Raw genomic sequence first — 23,627 nt, forward strand, 5'->3', positions numbered from 1 at the left:
CTGGCACCACTCCATTAGTGGCAATGGCACTCATGGAGATAGCAGTCAACATTGTCTGTAAAGAAAGAGAAAGGAGAAGACTGTTACTGTATAAAGACGACATTTCTGTACTACTTTCCCATCTGTGGACCTCAGAGCACTTATCAAATATTTAATTCTACCTACTTTTATGGAGGGAGTTGCCTGTCATACCAAATGGTATGCAAATGAGATGTGCTTCAACACGCTACACTAGTCACACTACTGGTGCCTTGAGTACTCTGTTAAAACACTCCTACATCGTAATCAGTAGGTTAGGTGCTATTAAGAACCACTGATCTCATCCTGGTCTCCTAGTTAAAAACTTGGTAAACAGATTGGAAACTGACTAAAGACTGGCTACAATAACAAGAATAATATTCAGTAAGAAGGGGAACCACCGAAGACTTCTGAGATCATGAGAACTGTATTTTAAAAACATTACCTGATAGCAGCAGAGTACAGAATGGACTGAAGATAGGAAGTAGATGGAGGCAGAGTGACTTGTTAGTAGGCTATTGTGGTAGTTCAGTGAGAGGTAAAGACTGCAGTGGTAGAAGTGGGAATATAAAGACAGCGTTGAACAAAAGAGATTTCAGAGGGAGACCTGACTGGCTTTGATAGCTGATGAGATATGAGAGGCAATCAAGGAGCCAAATACGGCCCTGAAGTTTCAAGACTAAGAAACGGGGGAAAAAAATGGTGGTACCATTAAGTTATTAATGATATGGATTATGTCCGCTTACCCTGCGTTACATGGCACTCAGTTGAGCACAGGGAGTGTATAATGGTGATAGTAATAAAAGAGGTCCGTAGACGGCTTAATAATAAAATAAAAATTTTTATAATAATCTATCAACTTACAATAAAATTGAGAGATGTGGCTGGGATACACAGATAAGAGGAGTTTAAATTAAAGGAAGACCAGAACGTTCTCAGTACAATGGAAAGAAGAACTGGAAAGAACACCCCAATTTCTGGGGAAGGGATAACGGATGAGACTGCAAAACAAAACGAATACCTCTTACCCCCAAACAACAACCAGCTTTGTTTATTGGTACCACACTGGAGTAGCACATCACATTTTCTAACATATTTTCTGTCACAACACTAGTGTTATCGAGTTCAAATCGTTTGTATTCTGAATTTTTTGAAGCCAGGGACTGTATCTTCTACTTCCTACAGAAGTCTTTCCCTGTAATTATGAGTACATCATATTACAGATATAAGCAGTGAATAACTGACACTAAAAAACTGAAAATCCTTTAGATTTTAGTATCAAAATAATCTCCCCTGTTGAGATCATGAGTCTTTCCCCAGTACGTATTCTTTCTTTTATGCCCAAATAGGTTAAGCATGATACTCTTGAGCTCTTGCAATGTTCCAGGTGATCTTCAGGGGCCAACTCAGGACTTACACAACAGCAGCAGATAAGGACAATTGCAAAGGCCTGCAGAACTCCAGCTGTGCCCACCACCCATGTAAGGCGTAGAAACAGGATCACTCCAAAAATATTTTGTAGACATGGGAGGTAAACACCCATGAAAGTACCCATTTGGGGGGTCTGGAAAGAAAGATGTTGACAAAAGAAAAAAATCATGTAGCCATCTAGAAGAGATGATTCATCCCTTTACTTTTATATAAAAACTTGTACCCTTATCATTTTAATTGCAAAGCAGAGATGATATGTTTAAGCAGTATTTTTAAATAGGCACAAAAAATCTCCATCTTAACAAATGTTTATCACCATACTTTTTATTATTCCTAGAGATATACATTTTAACTTTACATAGCTCTCCACATATTTTTACATAAGCATCTGATCACAGATAAACTTTAAGTGCATCCCCAACAACTTAAAATTTTCTGTTCTTCAGGCCAATAGCTTTTTCTTTAAAAAAAAAAAAGGATAATGATTTGATGGAATTCCTTCAGAATTTGGCATAAATCTTTCATAGTAGTTGGTAAACGTAGTTGATAAAATACATCTGAGGGTCGTTTTACTCCTGAACAACCAGAAAGCTTACTTGTAATATTCTTCCATATTTTCATGTTGAGAAAAACTGATATTTGGTCTTTGAAAAACCCAACAGCTTCACAACAGAAAGATGGCATCAGTAGATGGGTGTGGACACTTTTCTTTTGAAGTGCTATTCCCTCTCCCCAGAATGCCTGTCTGCCAGCTACTAATTACACAGCTCACTCCCTCACGTGCCTGGCATATACCAAGCGTTCAGTAGTTCTTGAGCACAGAGTGATGCCCTGGACATTTCCTCCTTTCTTGTATATGGGGCTCTTTTTATTTGTCCTTGTTATTCCAAGGCCTCACCTTGGTGGGCTTCTTTTTCCCTTCAGTGATGTTCTCTGCCTCTTCATGTTCCTTTGCTCCTTGTGTCAGGTTAGTGTAATTGGCCAAGCGGCTGAGGAGAGAAGACACCTTTGGTCTGGTGTCCATTTCTTCCTATAGAGCCAGAAATAAGAAAGAAAGAAATACTGAAGAACACTGGGAATAAGCATCAGAATGATCCCTCTACCAGAAAACTGCAAAGTAAATAAGAAAAAATTTCACAGGTAAACATTTTAAGAAAATTTATCAATGAGACTTTATTCTCCCCCCATATTATAATATGTAATCAGGGTTACACACATTCTTATAAAATTCTTAAATGAAAAGCTTTATGATTACTTCTAATAGCTTAACTTTACAGAAAACACAAAACCACACTGGCCCCTACAGACAATTGTAACCTCATAAAGAACACTGATAACATAATCTTTAACTACAGTACTACTAACAGTCTACTAACATTTATAGCTATTACTTATAGCCCCAAGCATGGCCAGGTCAATGCAAATCTTTTGTGACTGAACCAAATATTCACCTCAGAACTTTTCTTGAAGAAAGTTAAGAGAAAATATCATTTAAAAAGTAGGAACACTGAGGAAAGTGGCACTTGAATCATTGTCCAATGTAAGACAATGCAGTGCTGGACTGAACCAGGCTCCCTTCAACAATCAGGACACAGATCCCCTCAGAGTCCATGCTACCTTAGTCAGATGAGACATTCAGGTCCTCTTAATCCAGCAGCCTGCTTCCTACCCTTATTTTTGGTTAGTAGTTCTAAGGTAAATGACATTCATCCCAAACACAGAGTTGAAGAATTTTGTAGTTAGTAGATTATTACAACACAGAGATTTAAATACTAGTTAAATTAGACAGCAAGGTTCTCCACATGCCTGTGATGTCAACATTCCTCTTTATTTCATAGAAATTTGACTAAATGGTTATTCATTAATTAGCAATAATTAGATTATATAGATTAAATCAACTACAATGACAAGCTATAGTAAGTACTGTATTTTAACAGTTAGTTATTAAATTATCCAACCTGTACTATTTTAAAACTAAATGGGGTGGAAAACAGCGATCTTAAAATTTCTGTTCCTGAAATCTCTGCCCTAGTTTTCTCCCAAATATTACCTCAAAGAGTGCCAAATTTTTATCAAAATATTCATCTCCTTCTTCATAATTGGAATTGTTAAGATAAGCATTTCGAGCTTTCTTATGTCCATCATCTGGAAAAAAATGTAAATCAAGTTAGTTTCTCATTGGTACTGAAGAAGCATCAGCACCAAATAACTGCATGTTCCCCCTGTAATAACAGAACCCATTTTCATATTCAGATTTTCATCTGAGAATGGCAGAACTCAATCAGCACTGCTTGGAGAATGTGACTCCCTCTTGAACAGGAGCAAAAGCAAATTTCTAAGAAGTAAACATGGGTCATTCCTTTTCTTAACAATATGAAGACCTCTAGAAACACTATTTGTTTAAGATCCTAGCCTATAGAGACCCTACTCTTAATGTCACCCAAATCTAGGATGAAAAAATAATAGTCACTGAGTACCTGCTCAGTGTACAACACTGTGCTAGACAAGGGCTACTTTCCACACTGTTGCTGTGGATAATGGCAATAAAAGCCCTCTGCCTTCAGGGCTATCTGACCTTTTATAAATGACATTTTTGTACAAACATTTGCCACCTATCTTTTTATGTTAAAAGAGGCACTCCACAAGAATTTGGTGAACCTGCTATGAGAAAAAAAAAAAAAAAGAGAGTGAGGTTGGGTTCCCTAAAACAGTAGAGTTTCTGTTGTTTGAGTGCTTTCTTAACTTTGGTTCTTTATTGTAAAAGTTACATAGTTCTAATTGTCTGGCAGAAGAGAAAGAGAGAAAATTTTAAAAATTGTGTAAATGTCATTAAAAACTAAGATTTTAGGGCCCTCGCTGGTGGTACACCAGCTAAGATTCCGCGCTTCCACTGTAGAGGGCACGGGCTTGATTCCTGGTCAGGGAACTAAGATCCCGAATGCTGCGCGGTGCGGTCCAAAAACAAACCCCCACCAAAACCCTAAGATTTTAAATATTGAAGAAACAGAGGTCAATACAAAAATTAAAGAAATTAATTTAAAGTCCTATAACCTTAAATATGTAAGATGAGCTTGGGAAATAGCCAACAAGCTATCAAAATAACTGAGTCATGTCAAAGGACAGAAGAGCCAATCTGAAGGGGTTCTCACTGGCTAAAAATGAGATAATGTGAACATTAAAAATATATAATGCAATGAGGTCTTCCCTGGTGGCGCAGTGGTTGAGAGTCCGCCTGCCGATGCAGGGGACACGGGTTCGTGCCCTGGTCCAGGAAGATCCCACATACTGGGAGGCGGCTGGGCCCGTGAGCCATGGCCGCTGAGCCTGCGCGTCCGGAGCCTGTGCTCCGCAAGGGGAGAGGCCATAACAATGAGAGGCCCGCGTACCGCAAAAAAAAACAACTAGTCCCCTTCGCAGAGTTGCTATGGAAACAACATCGAAGTCTGAAAAATAATAAATGTAAAGAATTAAGCAATTATCCTGTCTTTCCTGTACCAACTGTATTTCACAGTAACTAGTTAAAGAAATTTTCTTCATTATAGAAACATTCTGGCGAATAAATGCAGATGGAATGATATAATTAAAAAAAAATCACCAGTTTTCAACCCCTAATAAAATAATGGTTATGAGCAGTGATCATCAATGGTTGCTAAAACCATTAGGTGAAAAGCTGAGGCATAACCCACTAATCAATCTGGAACCCACTGATCAACCTGGAACTCAGTGATCAATCTTAACATCACTAAAAGTGGGACAACACAATCTTCTAATGAAATACAATGAAAAATACACTGTGCAACTTATGATGTACTCTTACCCAAAGAATGGAAGCTGAATCTCACCAAGCCTCTAAATGTAACTACCAGTTCACAGAAAAAAAAAGGAGGCACATATTAAACATCACCACAAAGATGTGGTCATCAAATTCAGAATGTGGAAGACTCCACATGACAAATAATCTGATTTTGTCAACAAATAAATGGCATAAACGAAAACAGGCGAACTCATAAATTAAGAGACTTAAGATGACATACCACATCAATTGCAAGGTGTGAAACTTGTTAGAATCCTGACTCAAAACAAACGTCAGGAAACAGTCAGAGGAATATGAATATGGAATGGTTATTTTTTAAAAAATGGGTAAGTAAAATCATATGATGTCTGGAATTTTCTTTAAAATATTCTGGGAAAAAATTTGGTGCGGGCTTGAAAACAGATCTGCAACATTGCTGAAACTGGGTGGTGGGTTCATGGAGGTTTATTATGCTATTCTATTTACTTTTCTGCACCTCTGGTAATTCCCATAATAAAAAGCCATAAAAAGAAATGCAATTATTTTCCTCTCTAATGCTTCCAGAAAATTCTAAAGAGAATGGCACAGCTAAAAATTATCACCACTTTTGAATAATTCATTTATTCAATTAATTCGATAAGTATTAAGTTCTCATATGTTGGGCACCACACAGTAGACAAGGTAGTTAAAGACTGTACTTTCATTGTGCGTTTACTGAAGTCACAGAAGACAGAAAATAACTTTTAAAAAAGTGGAAAAAAAATAATAATAATTGGGCTTCCCTGGTGGCGCAGTGGTTGAGAGTCCGCCTGCCGATGCAGGGGACATGGGTTCGTGCCCCGGTCCGGGAAGATCCCACATGCCGGAGAGCGGCTGGGCCCGTGAGCCATGGCCGCTGAGCCTGCGCGTTCGGAGCCTGTGCTTCGCAACGGGTGAGGCCACAACTGTGAGAGGCCCGCGTACCGCAAAAAAAAAAAAAAAGTGATAAGTTCCGTGAAGAAAATGAACCATGTACTGGGATAGATTATGACTGGGGATGGGAAGAACAAACAACTTTCGGTAAGATCTTTAGGGTGCTGGTAAGCAGGCTCTCCAGAATTAAAAAACATATATACTGATTTATAGTATTTGCCAATTTCTGTGGTGCAAATACTTACACATGCTAATTTCAAACTACTAATGTGAAGTCACTGAACGTGGTTTTGGGGAGAGATGCATGTAATTGGCTCTCATGAGCTGGTACAAGCTAGCGGGCTGCAGCATACCCTTGGCACAGGGTGGTCAGGAAAAACCTGCCTTTCAGGCAGAGGGACAGCAATTTTAAAAGAGCCTAAAGCAGAAACAATCTTAATGGATTCATAAAACAAAATAGATAACATGGCTGAAATAGAGCTAGGAAAGGACAGAGTGGTTGGAGAGATAGGAAGAAGTCAGATCATGTAGTTAGCAAATGGATGGCTCTTCCGAATCCATTTATTGAGTAGTCCCTCCTTTTGCCACCGACCTATTCTACATAACACCACCACCATGGGGGCTGGGGCCGAGGAGAGAGTGATGTGAGAGTGTATTAATGTTATTTCCCTTATTGGGGGGGACAGGGGTATAGACATCATTTTTTCTTAAGTAAGGGATTAAAAAAGAAACAAAAAGTGGAAAAAACTGCAAACAACTTAGGGTGACAGAATAGTTCAAATATATCAATAATACCAATAATTATAATAAGGCAAACAGACAAGATTTACAAGTTAAAACATGAAGATTGACACACTGGATTAAACAACAAAATCCAGGCATATAGTGTTTACAAGAAACATAATATGCACATACAAAGGCTGAAAGTAAAGGAAAGAGATATATCAGGCAAATACTAACCAAAATAAAGCTGACACAATTTTATTATTAGCAGATAAATTTTTCTTTGAGAAAAACTTTATTAGGGATGAGAGGATAACCATATAACAGAAGACTTAATTCACTAAGAAAGTATATAAATTTTAAACATACATCTATTGTTTATAGTTATCTCTTTCTGTGTAACAAATTACTCTTAAGTTTAGTGGCTTAAACAACACATACTTATCATCTCAGTTAGTGGGAGCTAGGAATATGCGCATGGCTTAGCAGGGTCCTCTGCTTCAGTCTCCTGTCATGGCTGTGGTCTCATTGGAAGGCCTGGGGAAGATCCTCGTCCAACCTTACTTACATAGTTGGCAGGAATCAGTTTTTTCAGGCTGTTGGTCAAGGGCCTTTCTCAGTTCCTTGCCACATGGGACTTTCCATAGGGCAGCTTATAGCATGGCAGCTGGATTCCCTCAAAGCAAGCCATCAAAGAGCCAGAGAGGGAGTACAAGACAGATGTCACAGTCTTTTTGAAAATGACGTCACTTTTGCCATATTCTAATCATTAGAAGGAGTCATAAAGTCCAGCCCTCACGCAAAGGAGAGAGGATTACACAGGGCATGAATACCAGGAAGAAAGGATCAACAGAGTCAGTCTAAAAGGCTGCCTAGGGAGTTCCCTGGCAGTCTAGTGGTTAGGATTTGGCACTTTCACTGGTGTGGCCTGGGTTCAATCCCTGGTCAGGGAACTGAGATCCTGCAAGCCGAGGCGCAGCCAAAAAAAAATGCTGCCTACCGTATCCACCCACCCATCCATTCGTCCACCCATCCATCCATTCGTCCACCCACCAATCCATCCATGCCTCAAAATATCTGAGGCGAAAGGGACAGAATTATACCAAGAAATTAATAAATCTACCATCACACAGGGAGAAATGCTGCCTACCATATCCACCCACCCATCCATTCGTCCACCCACCAATCCATCCATGCCTCAAAATATTTGAGGCAAAAGGGACAGAATTATACCAAGAAATTAATAAATCTACCATCACACAGGGAGGTTTTTAGCATACTTTTCTCAATAATTGATAGATGAAGCAGACAAAATAGCAAAGGTAAAGAAATCTGAATAACACAATGAATAACCTTGGCCTTAACAGAGATAGCATTCTGCATGCAAAATTAGAGACTATACATTTTAATCAAACATACGTGGAAAATTTACATATGGAAAGTTATCATGTACTAGATCTTGAAGACTGAACAAATTTCAAACAAGTATAATATAAGCCATGATCTTGGTGTATAACAACGAGTTAGAATTTAATTACAAAAAAATAAATTTAAAAACGTTGCGAAGTTAGAAATTTAAAAAAAACCCCACACACTGCTTAACAATTCAAGGATCAAAGATTAAAATACTTAAAAATTGAAAGCAATGAAAACACTACCTATTGAGACTTGTATGATGCAACAAAAGTAGCACTTCAAAGGAAAGTCATTGCTTTAAAATTTTACATTAGCAAAGTAAAAAGAATAAAAATTCTATGAGCCATGTACCTATTTTAAGAGGCTAGAAAGGAGAATAAATCCTAAGACAATGGAAGGAAAAAGATAATGATAACTATACCAGCTGTCTTTTGGTTAAATGTCCTTTTCTGTCTCTCAACTTTCCATTTTTCCTGGGTCCTTATGCCTTAGGTGGATCTCTTGTAAACAGCAAGTAGCTGTGTTTTTAAAAATTTGACAATCTGTCTTCTTAATAGTCAAGTCTATGGACCTTAGCAATTGATATATACAGACTGAACTCTACCATCTTTTTATTTCTCTTTGGCTTTCTTTCTCTATGATTCATTCTCATTTTCTCTCTGGATTTTCTGGTTTGTTTTCCCTTATTCCATTTCTTGTCTCTCCTCTCTCGGAGTTTCCACACTCTATTTCTATTCTTTTAGTCAGTTCCAACTCTCTCCTCCTGACTTACATAATATTACTATCTGACATTTCCAGGAGTCTTTTTTTTTTAACTACACAAATAAGACACTGAAATTATTTCATACTGACAACATTGACTTGGGTCAAGGTCCACATTTACCATTTCATTTGTTCAATACTCTTTGTTACATTTCAGAATACTAGTCTTCTGGAATCATTTTCCTTTTACTTGAAGTACATTCTTTAGAATTCCTTTAGAGGAGGGTTTCTCAAACTCAGTGCTGTGAAATTTCAGACAATATAATTATTTGTTGTGGGGGATTGTCCAGTGCATTTTAGGATGTTTAAAGGCATCCTTGGCCTCTAGTCACTAGAAGCCAGTAGCATCTCCAATAGTGACCATCAAAACTGTCTCCAAACATCCCTTGGGGGACAAAATTGTCCCTAGTTGAAAACCAAGAGTTTAGAGCAAGTCTCAAGGTAGAAAGCGTTGTTGGCTTTTACTTAACTACAATTGTCTGTATTTTCCCCTTAATCCCAAGTGTCTTGCTAAACACAATTCTAGGATAATAAAATTTTTGCAAATACTTTAAGACATTAGTTTTGTTATCTGTTTGTTGAGAATTCTATCATTCTGTCGTTCCTTTGATGATCTGTTTTTTTTCTCTGCTGCTTTCAAGATCTTTTCTTAGGTGTCCTGCAGCTTCATTAAGATACGTCTAGGTGTAGTTTTCTTTTTGTTCACAAACACCCTTCACCTGTTACTAATCTACTATTTAACTCCTTTTTTTTTTTTTTTTTTTCAGTACGCGGGCCTCTCACTGTTGTGGCCTCTCCCGTTGCGGAGCCAAGGCTCCGGACGCGCCCACAGGCTCAGCGGCCATGGCTCACGGGCCTAGCTGCCCCGTGGCATGTGGAATCTTCCCAGACCGGGGCACGAACCAGTGTCCCCTGCATTGGCAGGCGGATTCTTAACCACTGCGCCACCAGGGAAGCCCCCCTTTTTTTTTTTTTAAATGTAACCATACTTTTAATAAAATCCCACTGAACACCATCATGCATGACGCATTGTGTTAGAAGGTGAGCCTACAACATGAAACAAGATGGTCTCTGCCCTCAAGAATCTTCCAGACGTGGGCAGGCACTAATTACCACAAATGTAGTGGCTTAAAGCAATATCCATCAACTTCCAGTCTCTGGTCTGGCATGTAAAGAGATTAGAAGTCTTCACTCTGTCCTAATCAGTAAAAAGCTGAACAAACTAATCATCAAATCTTCTTAAATCTAGCAGAGAATTGAGGTCACAGGGCAAACCGCTGACCCCAAAATTAGAGAGATGGGCAGATACAGAGTCAAAACTTACCGGAGCAGAAACCTCTGTGGGAACCAATGCCAGGGTAGGATACTTTGCTGCCTGTCAGAAAAAAAGCTCTGGTTTTAAAATTCTCATGTGAGGGCTTCCCTGGTAGCGCAGTGGTTAAGAATCCGCCTGCTAATGCAGGGGACACGGGTTCGAGCCCTGGTCCGGGAAGATCCCACATGCCGCGGAGCAACTAAGCCCGTGCACCACAACTACTGAACCTGTGCTCTACAGCCCGTGAGCCACAACTACTGAAGCCCACATGCCACAACTACTGAAGCCCGTGCGCCTAGACCCCGTGCTCCGCAACAAGAGAAGCCACCGCAATGAGAAGCCCGTGCACCGCAACGAAGAGCAGCCCCCGCTCGCTGCAATTAGAGAAAGCCTTCACACAGCAACAAAGACCCAATGCAGCCAAAAATAAATAAAAATAAAACAAATTTATATAAAAAAAATCTCATGTGATTTGGTTCAGATCATCCAAACAGTCACCGTTAAAAGGCCAAACTATCTTTTAACATAATCTAATCATGGGAGTAAAATCCCTTAAAGTAACAGTTCTACAGGTTTGGTAGGAAACCTTGGGGCTGTTTTATAATTTCGCCTACCACAACCATGATGGCAGGCTGATAAGATACCTTGGTAAAGGGAGGTCTGGTGGCTTCTTTTGACTTCCTTAATAGTAGAGAGTACTGAGTTTGAGGAAAGAGGTTTTAGGATGAAGGAATTTGATTGACAGCGTTATGGGCTCAGCACTCTGGGAATCAGAGCAGAGGAGGAGGAGTTTGGTTTGAGGTTCTTTTGGGTAAGCTGGGCAGAAAAACCACAGGTCAAGGGAGATAACAGGCTTAACTGATGGACCACAGAATGTAGGCCAGAAATAGAAGACAGAGAAACCTGGAGTGAGGGAAAAGGGACAGGAGTTAACTTGCAGGGGCTACAGTGGATGGAGAGATTCTCATTAAAGCAGAAAGTGGAGAAAGGCTTTAGTAAGAGGTTAAACATTTAGATCAGTGGTTCTTCAAATCTGGTCCCCAAACTGACAGCATCAGCATCATTTGGGAACTTGTTAGAAAGGCAAATTCCACAGTCCATTCCAGAATTAGTACAATAAATCAGAAATTCTGAAACTAGGAGTAGGGCACGGGAATCTGTTTTAACAAGCACTCTAAGTCATTTTAATGCACCATAAGCTCAAGAATCATTGATATTATTCTTCCATATTGTAATAGAATAGGTTTATCATGAATGGGACTCCAGCAGGAGAAAGAAAATGCCTGGAAGGAGAATTTTCTGCTGCATGCTGAGCTAGAAATGCCAAGGATAAGTGTAAGGCATTGCTTGAATTAAATGGCCTTAGGGTTTTCAGGAAGAACAAGTCCTGGGCCATTCCAGCCAATTGTGTTATTGAGATAAACTTTCCAAGGCCAAGACTAGGAGCTGTTACTGAGGAGAACTGGGAAGGAGTCAGCCTGGCCCGCATCGGTTATTCTTTAAAGAGGGGGGAATCCAACACCTAGGAAAAAAGGCAGGAAGTGGGGACAGTGAGTTCCTGGGACCCTGAGTGATGAAAACAGCAAGAGACCCTGGTGGAGAGGGAAGACGCTTGCTCATGAGCAAAATCTGGCTCCACTTTGGCTCAGCAAGAACAGACGCCCTCTCCTAGATGCAGGCACAATCCCAACCTGCTGAGCTGCCTCAGCTGCAGCAGTCAAAGCCAGAAGTTCTCGTGCAGGCTGTGCTTAGCCAACAGGAGGAGGATAGATTTGGGGATGTGGGTAGCTGACCCAGTACAGTAATTCCTGTACCCTTATAAGTTTTCTGAATCAATTTATTCTGGGAATAATAATAATCATGGGACAATGGCAATAAGCGCTAAGGAAGTTATAGACATGATTGTTCATTGTTATTATAGGGTAGCACTTCCCCCTAAAAAACTCCACCAAACATGACAGGGATTTATGAACTCAAGACTCCTGTGTGCAGCAAAGATCAACATGCTTTACACTGCTGATTTAAAAAATGAAAAAAAAAAATGCAGACAAATGTGTATGGTATGCTAGTATTTGTGTTAAAAAAGAGAAAAAACATTTGCTTGTGATACACAAAACGTTTCTGTATGACTTCACAAGAAACTGGTAAAATGGATAGCCATTGGGAAAGGGAACTCAGTACCTGGGGAAGAGAAGAGGAAAGTTTTTCATGATTAAACCTTATATACCTTTTATAATTTTTTTTTTTGACCGCACCTCGTGGCTTGTAGGATCTCAGTTCCCGACCAGGGATTGAACCTGGGCCACAGCGGTGAAAGCGCCGAGTCCTAACCACTGGACAGCCAAGGAATTCCCCTTATATACCTTTTAAATTTGGACCATGTAAGTACGTTATTATGATTCAAAAATAAATGAGTATTTTTTAAATAAATAAAATAATGAGCTTTTATCCTTAGCAACAGAGGAAAGTCAAGCCTGAAATCTAAGGGCATTAAGTAGCCCCACCATGGAGGGTAGAAGCTGTGGCAGCACCTGGAAGAGATTCCTCAGAGATTCCCTTAGTCTGGCCATCCTACCAGAGGCATTTCTAAGGAATCAGGACCCACAGTGATCTGCAGGGAGGAGAACAATGAGAAAAGCTTTCCAGCCCGAAATCAGCCGCTGTCCAGAGCTAGCACCTGGCAAGATACAACTCACTCTCCTGTGGCGGTCACATCTTTACTGGAAGGTAGGTGAGAATTCACACCTGTGACACCAAATCTCCTCCTCTCTTGGTATTTCTCTCTCCTATTCCTCGCTGATTCCACAGTTCTCTGATCTTTGGCCACAGTGTTTGATTTTTGGGAAGAGAGTGTTGAACAAGCCAAGCTCTTGTCATTCTGAGTCTGAACTCTCATTTGACTTAGACTTATGCTTTCGTTTTTTCTTCTTTTTCTTATGCTTTTTTTTCTTCTTTTTCTTGTGTTTCTCTTTACATTCTGAGGAACTGGAGCTGCTCCCATCTTCATCTGATGTTGAATCCTCCAGTAACTGTTTTAACTGTTGTATCCTTACATCCTTTTCATGTCTTTTATTCTCTTTTATGATGTCATACATGGGATCTTCATGTGCTACTCTGAACTGTTCTAACTTTTGGTTGCCTTTGATTTAAAAAAAGGGCATTCTTTGTCTCCTGTTTGGTGCCCATATCGTTTACAGCACCAACACTGCATGACTTTGACTTCTTTCCCCAGTGGCATCCAAAGTCCTTTGGTTGGTGCGTGGGCCACAAATTCCCTGGCATGTTCATTGCCTGGGACATCTGGTATACAGTCTTCTGGCTTAGTCTCATCTTCCTTGATAAGCCCAGGAGGAGGTTTTTCATAAAAGGACTCCAGGTGCTTGAGCTGCCGCCGCTTCTGCTCCCGGCGCCGCCTCAGCTCCTGCTCTGGAGGCTCCTGCGGTCGCCGCGTGCCCCCAGCCTCCAGTCGTCGCACCCGGGCCAGGACGACATTGCGGCCCCGTGTGGGGCCGCGAAGACTTCATTTTTAAAATATCAGCAACTATTTGTTTTCCTTCGCTTTAAACAGTCTTTCATTCCTGAGTACCATGCTCATCTTCCTGCATCCTTCACTGATTTAGACATTTAATAGTGTTATATCCCAGACTCAACAGCACTTCATCCCTCTCGAGGGTTACAGGAGGAAAGGAGGCCCAGCTTCAGCATACTACTTCCCTGCTGTTCAGTAGCACTATAATATTGTTGTTATAAAAATCTGACTTTATAAACATCCTGCCCCATCCCACTGCCTGCTGGTCTAAGCCACCTCCTCACAGCTCTGGCTTCCCTTGCTGCAGCCCCTGAACCTCTATGTTTGGGGCTTCTCTAGTCTCAGGTTTCAGGTGCAACTACCCTAACTTTCAGACACTTTGGTTCTGGAGGTTTCTGGCCCAACTTCCATTTGCTTGCTTAATTTTGGGGGGTGTGGGGGGTGGAAGAATGTCCCTGGAGATTTTGCATGCATTTATGAAACCAGTAATCCCCTCCAGATTGTCTTACCCAGGGTCTACTTGTGGTGGTGTTTTGGAATGGGAGGGTCCAATAGAGCTCCTGCTCAATTAGGAAAGGTCAGGGTTTTCTAGGCAAGGAGCAAAGCTCTCAACAGAAAGGCATGGATCAACCAGGTATGAAATCAGCAGTGGTTATACTGAAGGGCATGGATCAGTTCTTGGTCTGAATATCTTGGAAATCACGCTGCTTCCGATGTACAGCCTTCAGAAGTCTGGGTCACTACTATGACCCCAGGAAATCCCAAGTGGAATGGAAATTCTGGTTTCTGAATAGCAAATAACGCTTACTCTGCAAGAACTAAAAACCAAACCCATATCCTAGGGTTGTTTTAGAATTATGCAGAATCCTAAGATTCCTTTGGAGGATACCTACTGAGACTGGCCTCAGTAATGCTTTGAATTAAACAGCCCACCAGGTCACTATTGTGCTTCTTTTTTCTCATTTTACCAACCATATAATGCTGATATTATTGGGAAACTTACTGATGTTTCACTGTACAATTCAAATGAAACCTGATAGGAGTGCCATTGGCTCTATTGAACATTTCAGAGTTCCATTTGTTATGGCATATTTTTTTTGCAAGCTGAAAAAGGGTATGCCAAATGTCTTGCTCTTTATAAGAATTTTATTGTTGTGGTGCTATTATTTCTATAATGTTGCTTTTTTTCAATTACCACTTATGCTACAACTTGGGCTTAGCTAAGATAAACCTCAGATTCCTCCCTTAGACTCCTGAGCTTGTCTAATGGCCTTTGTTGGTCTGAGCTAGGCAGAACAAGAGCAGTAAGTGTACTTAATCTCCCTTGGCACAGGTTTGGGTCTGAACTATGTGACTAAGTGAACATGAAAGGTTGTCTCAAATGTTATAAATTATGTTTTTGATTTTTAGTTTGGATCAAAAGCCAAATAAGAGGGCTACCCTGGTGGTGCAGTGGTTAAGAAGCCACCCGCCAATGCAGGGGACACAGATTCAAGCCCTGGTCCAGGAAGATCTCACATGCCACGGAGCAGCTAAGCCCGTGCGCCACAACTGCTGAGCCTGTGCTCTAGAGCCCGTGACCCACAACTACTGAGCCCACACGCCACAACTACTGAAGCCCGCGTGCCTAGAGCCCGTGCTCTGCAACAAGAGAAGCCACCGCAATGAGAAGCCCGTGCACCGCAACAGAGTAGCCCCCGCTCGCTGCAACTAGAGAAAGCCCGCATGCAGCAACGAAGACCCAATGCAACCAAAAATAAATATATATATATTTTTAAAAAGCCAAATAAGAGGCATGTTACAACTGGTTGCTGTATCTCTCAATTAAGTCTACTGCTTTCTCTTTTTCTTTGCAATTTATTTGTTGAAGAACCTATGTCATGTGTTCAGTAAAGTTTCTGATGGTCTCCATTTTAATGAGCATCCATGTGATGTTGTTTAACATGTTGCTCGGTTTTCTTCTATTTCCTATAAATTTGTAAATTGGGTCTAGAGGCTTAGCCACATTCGGTATTTTTATGGGGGAGGGAGGAAAACACCTTCAAAGTGGTATTTTGATCTTCCATCAGGAGGTACATGTCATCAGGTTGTCTTTCTTTTTGAGATGCTAGCAACTGTTGATGATTAATGCCTAGATTCATTAATTTATGAGGGGTTACAAAATGGTGATATTCTGTTATTCTTCCTTAATTTATTAGCTGAAATATTTTTATAAAGAGACATTCCCTCTAATTTACTATTTGGTTACCCACTGGTATAGTTAAAAACAAGATAAATACTTCATTCTTTCCTTTTAGACCGATTCTCAGAATAATAAATTGGTTTACTAGAATACTCCAATGGTGACCAGTTTTTTATGAACTCATGAATTTAAATACTGGATATGTTTCAAATCAAATCCTTTTTCTGCTTCTATTAAGATAATTATATGATGTTTTTCCTTCAATATGTTAATATACTAAATTATATAAATTGATTTTTTTTTAAATTGATTTTTAATGATAAACCAACCATGTATTTTTAGCAGAAACCCAACTGGTCACAGGAGTAATTTTTAAAAATACAGTTGACCCCTGAATAATGCTGGGGGTTAATCGAAGTATAACTTATAGTTGACTCTCCGTATCTGAGGTTCCTCCTCTACATCCGCAGGTTCAACCAACCAGGGACTGTGTAGTACTGTAGGATTTACTATTGAAAAAAATACAAGTATGGGCTTCCCTGGTGGCGCAGTGGTTGAGAGTCCGCCTGCCGATGCAGGGGACACGGGTTCGTGCCCAGGTCTGGGAAGATCCCACATGCCGCGGAGCGGCTAGGCCCGTGAGCCATGGCCATTGAGCCTGCGCGTCGGAGCCTGTGCTCCGCAACGGGAGAGGCCACAACAGTGAGAGGCCCGCGTACCGCAAAAAAAAAAAAAAAAAAAAAGTATAAGAGGACCAGTGAAGTTCAAACCCACATTGTAAGGGTCAACTGTATATTGCTTGATTCAAATTGCAAATATTTCATTTAGGATATTTGTATCTGTGTTCGTAAGTAAAATTTGCCTATACTGTTCTCATACTGTCATTGTTAAGTTTTGGTATCAAGGTTATGCAAGTCTCAAACTGAGTTGGGGAGTGTTTGTTTTTCTGTTCCTTAAGAGAAGCTGTAGAAGAGTGAAATGGTTTTTCCTTGAATGTCTGGTAAAAACTGTAAAAATGCCAGGGCCCACTGTTCATTTGCTTGCTTGCTTTCTAAAATGTTTTAAATTGAAAATTATACACACATAAGGGTTCATAAATCATAAGCCTACAGCTTAATTCTTTATCATGACTGAGTTTCACCCTTCTATACATCTCCTCAGCCTGACCCTGAGTTTTGCAAGAGATCTGATGAGTCAGTGGGAACAGTAGATACATTAAAATAACTTCACTCTGCTGACAGGAAAAGAAAAGCATTTAGAAGGTTTAAAAGATCCTATTATAAACTCCCTTCAGCAGGCAAGGCAACTGAAGCAGTTTTTCAACTACTGGGCCAAATTATCCTAAATGAGGTTTTTACAGAATCTGGCAAGATTTTAATTCAAGCTACCACAGCTTTTTCTGAGGAACTATAAGATGATTAGAAAATATAACAAAAATTATCTTTCACTCTTTTGCAAACTCCATATTTTAAAAAATAAACCAGTAAGGGGAATTCCCTGGAGTTCCAGTGGTTAGGACTCCTCACGTTCATTGCTGAGGGCACAGGTTCAACCCCTGGTGGGGGAACTAAGATCCCACAAGCAGCATGGCGTGGCCAAAAATAAATTGATTAATTAAAATAAAAATAAACCAGTAAGGATTTTGAGGCTGTAGTTAAATGTACTTAGGATGGGAGACAGAGGATGACAGTTATTAACAGCATGAGAAAAAAGAAGAATATAATTTGACTTAATGAACCTAGGAGACAGACAGGGTAGCAGGATGAACTTACCTAAACTGGATAAATCCCCAGGTTTATTTAAAATTGAATGCAATTGTAGGTTGCTAAATGAGATTAATGTCTGGAGTAGTCTTTTTGTAAATACTAGGGTTTTTAGCTAATACTGACTGAGAGAATTCTTCACGATCACATACTATTTCTTTTTGCCTACAATTAGTTAATCTACTACCTTTTACTACAAGTGCTTAATTGGAAACAAAACCCAGCTTAGTAACACTGGAACAGTACCAACTCCCCTGACTGTCCATTTCATTAACTAAGTCCTTCCCTCCCTCCATTACACACGTGTTCCTGCTCAGACGATGAACCACTCTCCAAACATCTCTACCTATCAGGCATGTATCAGAGACAGAAGCAATTTAACAGTTTAGGGGGAAATCTACCAAAATCTTTCGATTAAATCTTAACCATTCCTGGTCCAAATATGAAATTTTTATACAGAGAAGACGAATTTTGAACAGTTTAAATAAACTATCCAATATAAAAATATAAAAAAGAGAATAGTGACAGCCTCAATGCCACAAAGCTAAGACCCTGGTGATCACAATTCTAGCTACATGTTCATGTCAAACCATTTACTTAACAAATATTTATTGAGTGCCTAAGGTGTCAGTGTTCCAGCACATAAACTCACTCAAAGGAATGAGAATTAAGACCAGAAACTTAAGTCCTTAACATACAAAGAGCAAAAAAGGAATATCCCAGTTTCTTCAACTAATACTCTGAACCTATAATAAGCAAACGAGTCAAGTACTTTCTCTATTTTGGACTTTTTGATACCTTATATTTCCCACAGCTGCTTTGCATATATTCTAACCGTCAAAAGTTCAACAATGAATAAATCAAAATAAACTTCAAATCAAAAGACAGACACATAAAATAGCTGTTAATATATTTAAAAGTACTTAATTCACTCATAATTAAAGAGGTACAAATAAGAACTAGAGATGCCATTTCCACCTACTAGTTAAAGAAAAAATTTTAAGATTGATAATATCTACTTTTGATGATAGGACCTGCGTATGCTTCCACATTCTTCACTGGTGGGTATAAGTTGATATATCTTCTTGAAAATATATATACCTTTTGACCAGGGAATCCCACTGTTAGGAATTTATCCTAAAAATATACTGGCAATGAGAATGCAAGGATATATGCACAAGATGTTCATTGCAACATAATCTGTAACAGTAAAACACCTTGAAATAACTTAAATGCTCAAGAATAAAATTACAGTGTAGGAATAAATGAAATTCTATTCTACTACAAACAAAGACATGAGGCAAATCTTTATGTACTGATATGGGATGTCCAAGATAAAATATTAAGTGAAAAAAAAGGAAATCACAGAACAGTCTGTATAGTATAACTCCACTGATAGAAAAAGGAAGTAAGATAGTCATAGTATATAATATAAAAATGTGTAATAAAAAATTTCTATAAGAATTCACAAAAAAGTGTCAATAGCAAGTACCTTGGGGGAGTAGAAGTGAGGTCGTGGGGAGAAGACATACTTTAGAAGACCTTTCCTTTTTTTTATATGTACTTTTTGTATTGTCTGAATTCCTCACCAGAGTATGTTTTATTTTTATATTTAAAAAACTCATCAGTTCTGAGATGTGGAATTCTTGTCAAATTACAAGCTTAGTGCAATTTAAATAAATGATACCTAGAAGAAATCAATTCATTTCCATAACTTATTTCACAGATAAGGACTGGAACATCAATTTCTTTGGCTCGCTGAATGTTGTGCTGTTTATGAAGTACTTTCAAGAATGAAAACGAAGGTGATCATAAGATATTATAGAATATTATATCTTCTTTTCAAAATTATCTGGAAAAAAGAAGCTCTAACTCTTACAGACCTTTTTTTAAACCATAGACCATGTAAAATTACTTTTTAATGTAACTAAATTGAATCTTCACAATCAACTGCAGAAGTAGATTCCTAAAACTTACCAAGTTGGGAATAGAAACAGCAAGAAAAAAAGCTGAGGAGTGAAAAGTAGAAAATGGGTACAGAAAATAGAATTAAAGAAGGGAGTAATGTCTCTTAGTATAAGCAGGAAAAGGGTGACTTTAGAGAGAGTCAGTTCCCACAGGAATACTATACCTAACAGCTGGCTGTGTTCCCCTGTGATGGAGTTCTGACTCGGGTCTGAAAAACAAACAATTGAAAAGAAAAGAAAAATGAATGACCAAAACAAATAATTTCTTAAGAATCAGCAACAAAAGTCAACCAAGGAAATAAGCAAAAAAAAAGTATGATGCTCAAGAAACATTAACATAAGGATATTAAAAATAGAACTATTATAAAAAATAATTCCACAACTTCCTCAAAAAATTAAACAACAGAATTACCATGTGACCCATGGTATACACCCAAAAGAATTGCTAACAGGGACTCAGATACTTGTACAACAATGTTTACAGCAGCATTATTCACAATAGTCAAAAGGTGGAAATAATCCAAGTGTCCTCCAAAGATGAATGGATAAACAAAATGTGGTACAGATGGTCTCTGACTTATGATGGTTTGACTTAAGATTTTTCGGTTTTATGATGGTGAAAAAGCAATATGCATTCAGCTGAAACCATACTTTGGATTGTGAATATATACACACACATATATGTGTATATATATATATATACACACACATATATATATATATATACACACACATATATATGTATACACATATATATACACATATATACTTTTTTTTTTTGGCTGCGCCGCACAGCATGCGGTATCTCATTTCTCCAACCAGGGATCGAACCCTTGCACCCTGCAGTGGAAGCGCAGTCTTAATCACTGGACCACCAGGGAAGTCCCTGGATTTTGAATTTTGATCTTTTCCTAGGTTAGTGATTTGCAGTACAATACTCTCTTGTGATGCTGGGCAGCGCAGCGAGCCGCAGCTCCCAGTCAGCCACGCAATCAGGAGGATAAACAACCATTACAACCGTTCTGTACCCATACAACCATTCTGTTCTCTAATTTCAGTATTCAATAAGTTACATGAGATATTCAACACTTTGTTATAAAATAGTCTTTGTGTTAGATGATTTTGCTCAACTGTAGGCTAATATAAGTGTTCTGAGCATGTTTAAGGTAGGCTAGACTAAGCTATGAAGTTCAGTAGGTTACGTATAGTAAATGCACTTCGACTTAATATTTTCAATTTAGGAAGGGTTTATCAGGACGTAACCCTACTGTAAGTCGAAGAAGATCTATATATACATACAATGGGATATTATTCAGCCATAAAAAGGCATCAAGTTCGGATACATGCTACAACATGCATAAACCTTGAAAATATCACACTACGGGAAATAAGCCAGAAGCAGAACAAATACTGTATGATTCCATTTATATGAAATATCTAGAAAAGGCAAATGGGCAAACTTATAGAGACAGAAAGTAGGTCAGAGGTTACCAGGGGCTGGGGAGTGTGGGGGGGAAATGGGGAGTGGGATGTTATTGCTTAATAAGTTGTAAAAAAATTTCTCAAATAGAACTGGAGGATATAAAATGGCGAGTCTCATCCATGTGCCCTCAGGAAGACAAAATTGAACTAAGAGGCTGATTTCCCATAAATGCCTGATTTATAGAAACAAAATTTTCTCAGATGATGGGGGTTGATCTGAGGTTGCCTCCTATCAAACTTGGTAAGTTTCGCCAGAAGCATGAACAAGAGATGGCCCAGGTTGGGTTAGTCTCACAAAGTGGGCTGAAATGAGCTTTGTTTGTGTGACTAGACTGATTCTGTCTGCTCAGGAAGTTTTCAAGGCTGGTCTCTGTTTGTTTTTTATTTTAACTGACTCAGACTGAACTCTCCCCTCTTTACATTCCCTGCCCATAAATACAACCTACCCCAAACTTTCACCGGACTCACCTGTAGCTTGCTACAGTTTGCTTGTCCCAAATTGCAATTCCTCTGCTATTCCTGAATAAATTCATCTTTTCCAGCTTGCCTCAGTTTACCTCTTTATTTAGGTCAACAGAGAACAGAGTTTCAGTTTGGGGTGATGAGAAATTTTGGAAATAGTGGTAATGGTTGTACAACATTGTGAATATAATTACTGTCACTGAATTGTGCACTAAAAAGTGGTTAAAATGGCAAATTTTGTGTTATATATATTTTATTACAATATAAAGTTAAACAAATAATCACATAAATTTGGCCAAGCAATATTAGTTCCATAAAGTAGAAGGATGATTCAGGGCCTATGACATGAATTACATTTTGTTTTTAATGACAAAGGAACATGTGGCCAGAGCAGTTGCAAGTCAAGACATAAGTAAAGCACTCATTACTACTAGCAGATATGTTATGATTTGACTTTCAGATAAAATGACTAAACTGGCTTTTATAAATATCTCTTTCTTCAGCAATCTATAATAAAATTAGTAACAATAAACCAAGTTCCTAATCCAAGAGATACTGACAGTCGCCATTTAACGACCAATCACTTGCTTATTTTAAAAGGCTTGGAAACCATTAAGGGCTAAATATGGAAAAGACTCTGAGCTGCACTTTCCTCAAAGAGTAAATCTTGGTCTTCCCTGGTGGCGCAGTGGTTAAGAATCCACCTGCCAATGCAGGGGACACGGTTCAAGCCCTGGTCCGGGAAGATCCCACATGCCACGGAGCAGCTAAGTCCGTGCGCCACAACTACTGAGCCTGTGCTCTACAGCCCGTGAACCACAACTACTGAGCCCGTGTGCCACAACTACTGAAACCCACACGCCTAGAGCCCATGTTCCTCAACAAGAGGAACCACCGTAATGAGAAGCCCATGCAATGCAACGAAGAGTAGCCCTCACTCGCCGCAACTAGAGAAAGCCCATGCGCAGCAACAAAGACCCAACGCAGCCAAAAATAAATGAATAAATAAATAAATTTTTTAAAAGAGTAGATCTCTTGAGATACTGAGGATTACATCTGGATTCCTTGAATGCGTTTAAGGAATAAAAATAATTTTAGACTGGGGGTCTATGAACAATAGAAAAAAAAATTTCATTCTCATTTTCACTAACCTCTAATTGAAGTTTAGTATTTTCTCCAAATATGATGTAGGCAACAAATTACATAAAAGTACCGGTGATTTTGTCAACAACAAATATCTGATATTTTCCTATCACATTATAGTTGTTGCATATATCTCATAATATCTTTTAGGTTCCACACTATTTTGAAATTATGGTAGTTATTAGAGGGGCTGCTAGCTTTAAGCAGGTTTAAAGACTGCCAAAGAGGTCCAAAATATAAAAAAGATTAAAAATTACTACTTGAGGGCTTCCCTGGTGGCGCAGTGGTTGAGAGTCCGCCTGCCGATGCAGGGGACACGGGTTCGTGCCCCGGTCCGGGAAGATCCCATATGCCGCGGGGTGGCTGGGCCCGTAAGCCATGGCCGCTGAGGCTGCGCGTCTGGAGCCTGTGCTCCGCAAAGGGAGAGGCCACAACAGTGAGAGGCCCGCGTACCACAAAAAAAATAAAAATAAAATAAAATAAAAAATTACTATTTGAAACAAAATTCAAATAACATTTTCCGTGGTATTTCTAAATATAAAATATATATAATTAAATCTAACACTTTAAGCATCCCAGACAGAAAGAACCAATCAGAATACTAAACAAATTCTGATTTCTGATGTATATAGTCTATATTATAGTGGAAGAAATAAGGTAAAAACCTGATTCCTATAACTAAAGTTTTAAATGCTATGTGAACATTTAATGATATATTTTTAGAAGATT

At 39.1% G+C, this 23,627-nt stretch overlaps 1 protein-coding gene and 1 pseudogene across 4 annotated transcripts in view; both read right to left on the reverse strand.

Moving 5' to 3' along the window:
- SLC12A6 (solute carrier family 12 member 6) overlaps positions 1–23,627 on the reverse strand; it is an 88,588-nt gene that overhangs the window by 24,004 nt on the left and 40,957 nt on the right. For 3 of the 4 annotated variants that reach the window (XM_060294525.1, XM_030844222.2, XM_030844224.3), the window contains 5 exons: positions 19,976–20,020; positions 3,500–3,594; positions 2,348–2,479; positions 1,436–1,582; positions 1–55 (listed from right to left, as the gene is read on the reverse strand). In XM_060294525.1, the coding sequence (XP_060150508.1) occupies positions 1–55; positions 1,436–1,582; positions 2,348–2,479; positions 3,500–3,594; positions 19,976–20,020 (474 nt within the window). The remainder of the gene's footprint in view (positions 56–1,435; positions 1,583–2,347; positions 2,480–3,499; positions 3,595–19,975; positions 20,021–23,627) is intronic. The other variant, XM_060294526.1, reaches the window with a different exon arrangement.
- Positions 12,783–13,862, reverse strand: LOC132596761 (retinitis pigmentosa 9 protein pseudogene; annotated as a pseudogene).

The sequence above is a fragment of the Globicephala melas genome, chromosome 2 (genome assembly GCF_963455315.2).
Source record: "Globicephala melas chromosome 2, mGloMel1.2, whole genome shotgun sequence".
Classification (NCBI taxonomy): Eukaryota; Metazoa; Chordata; class Mammalia; order Artiodactyla; family Delphinidae; genus Globicephala; species Globicephala melas.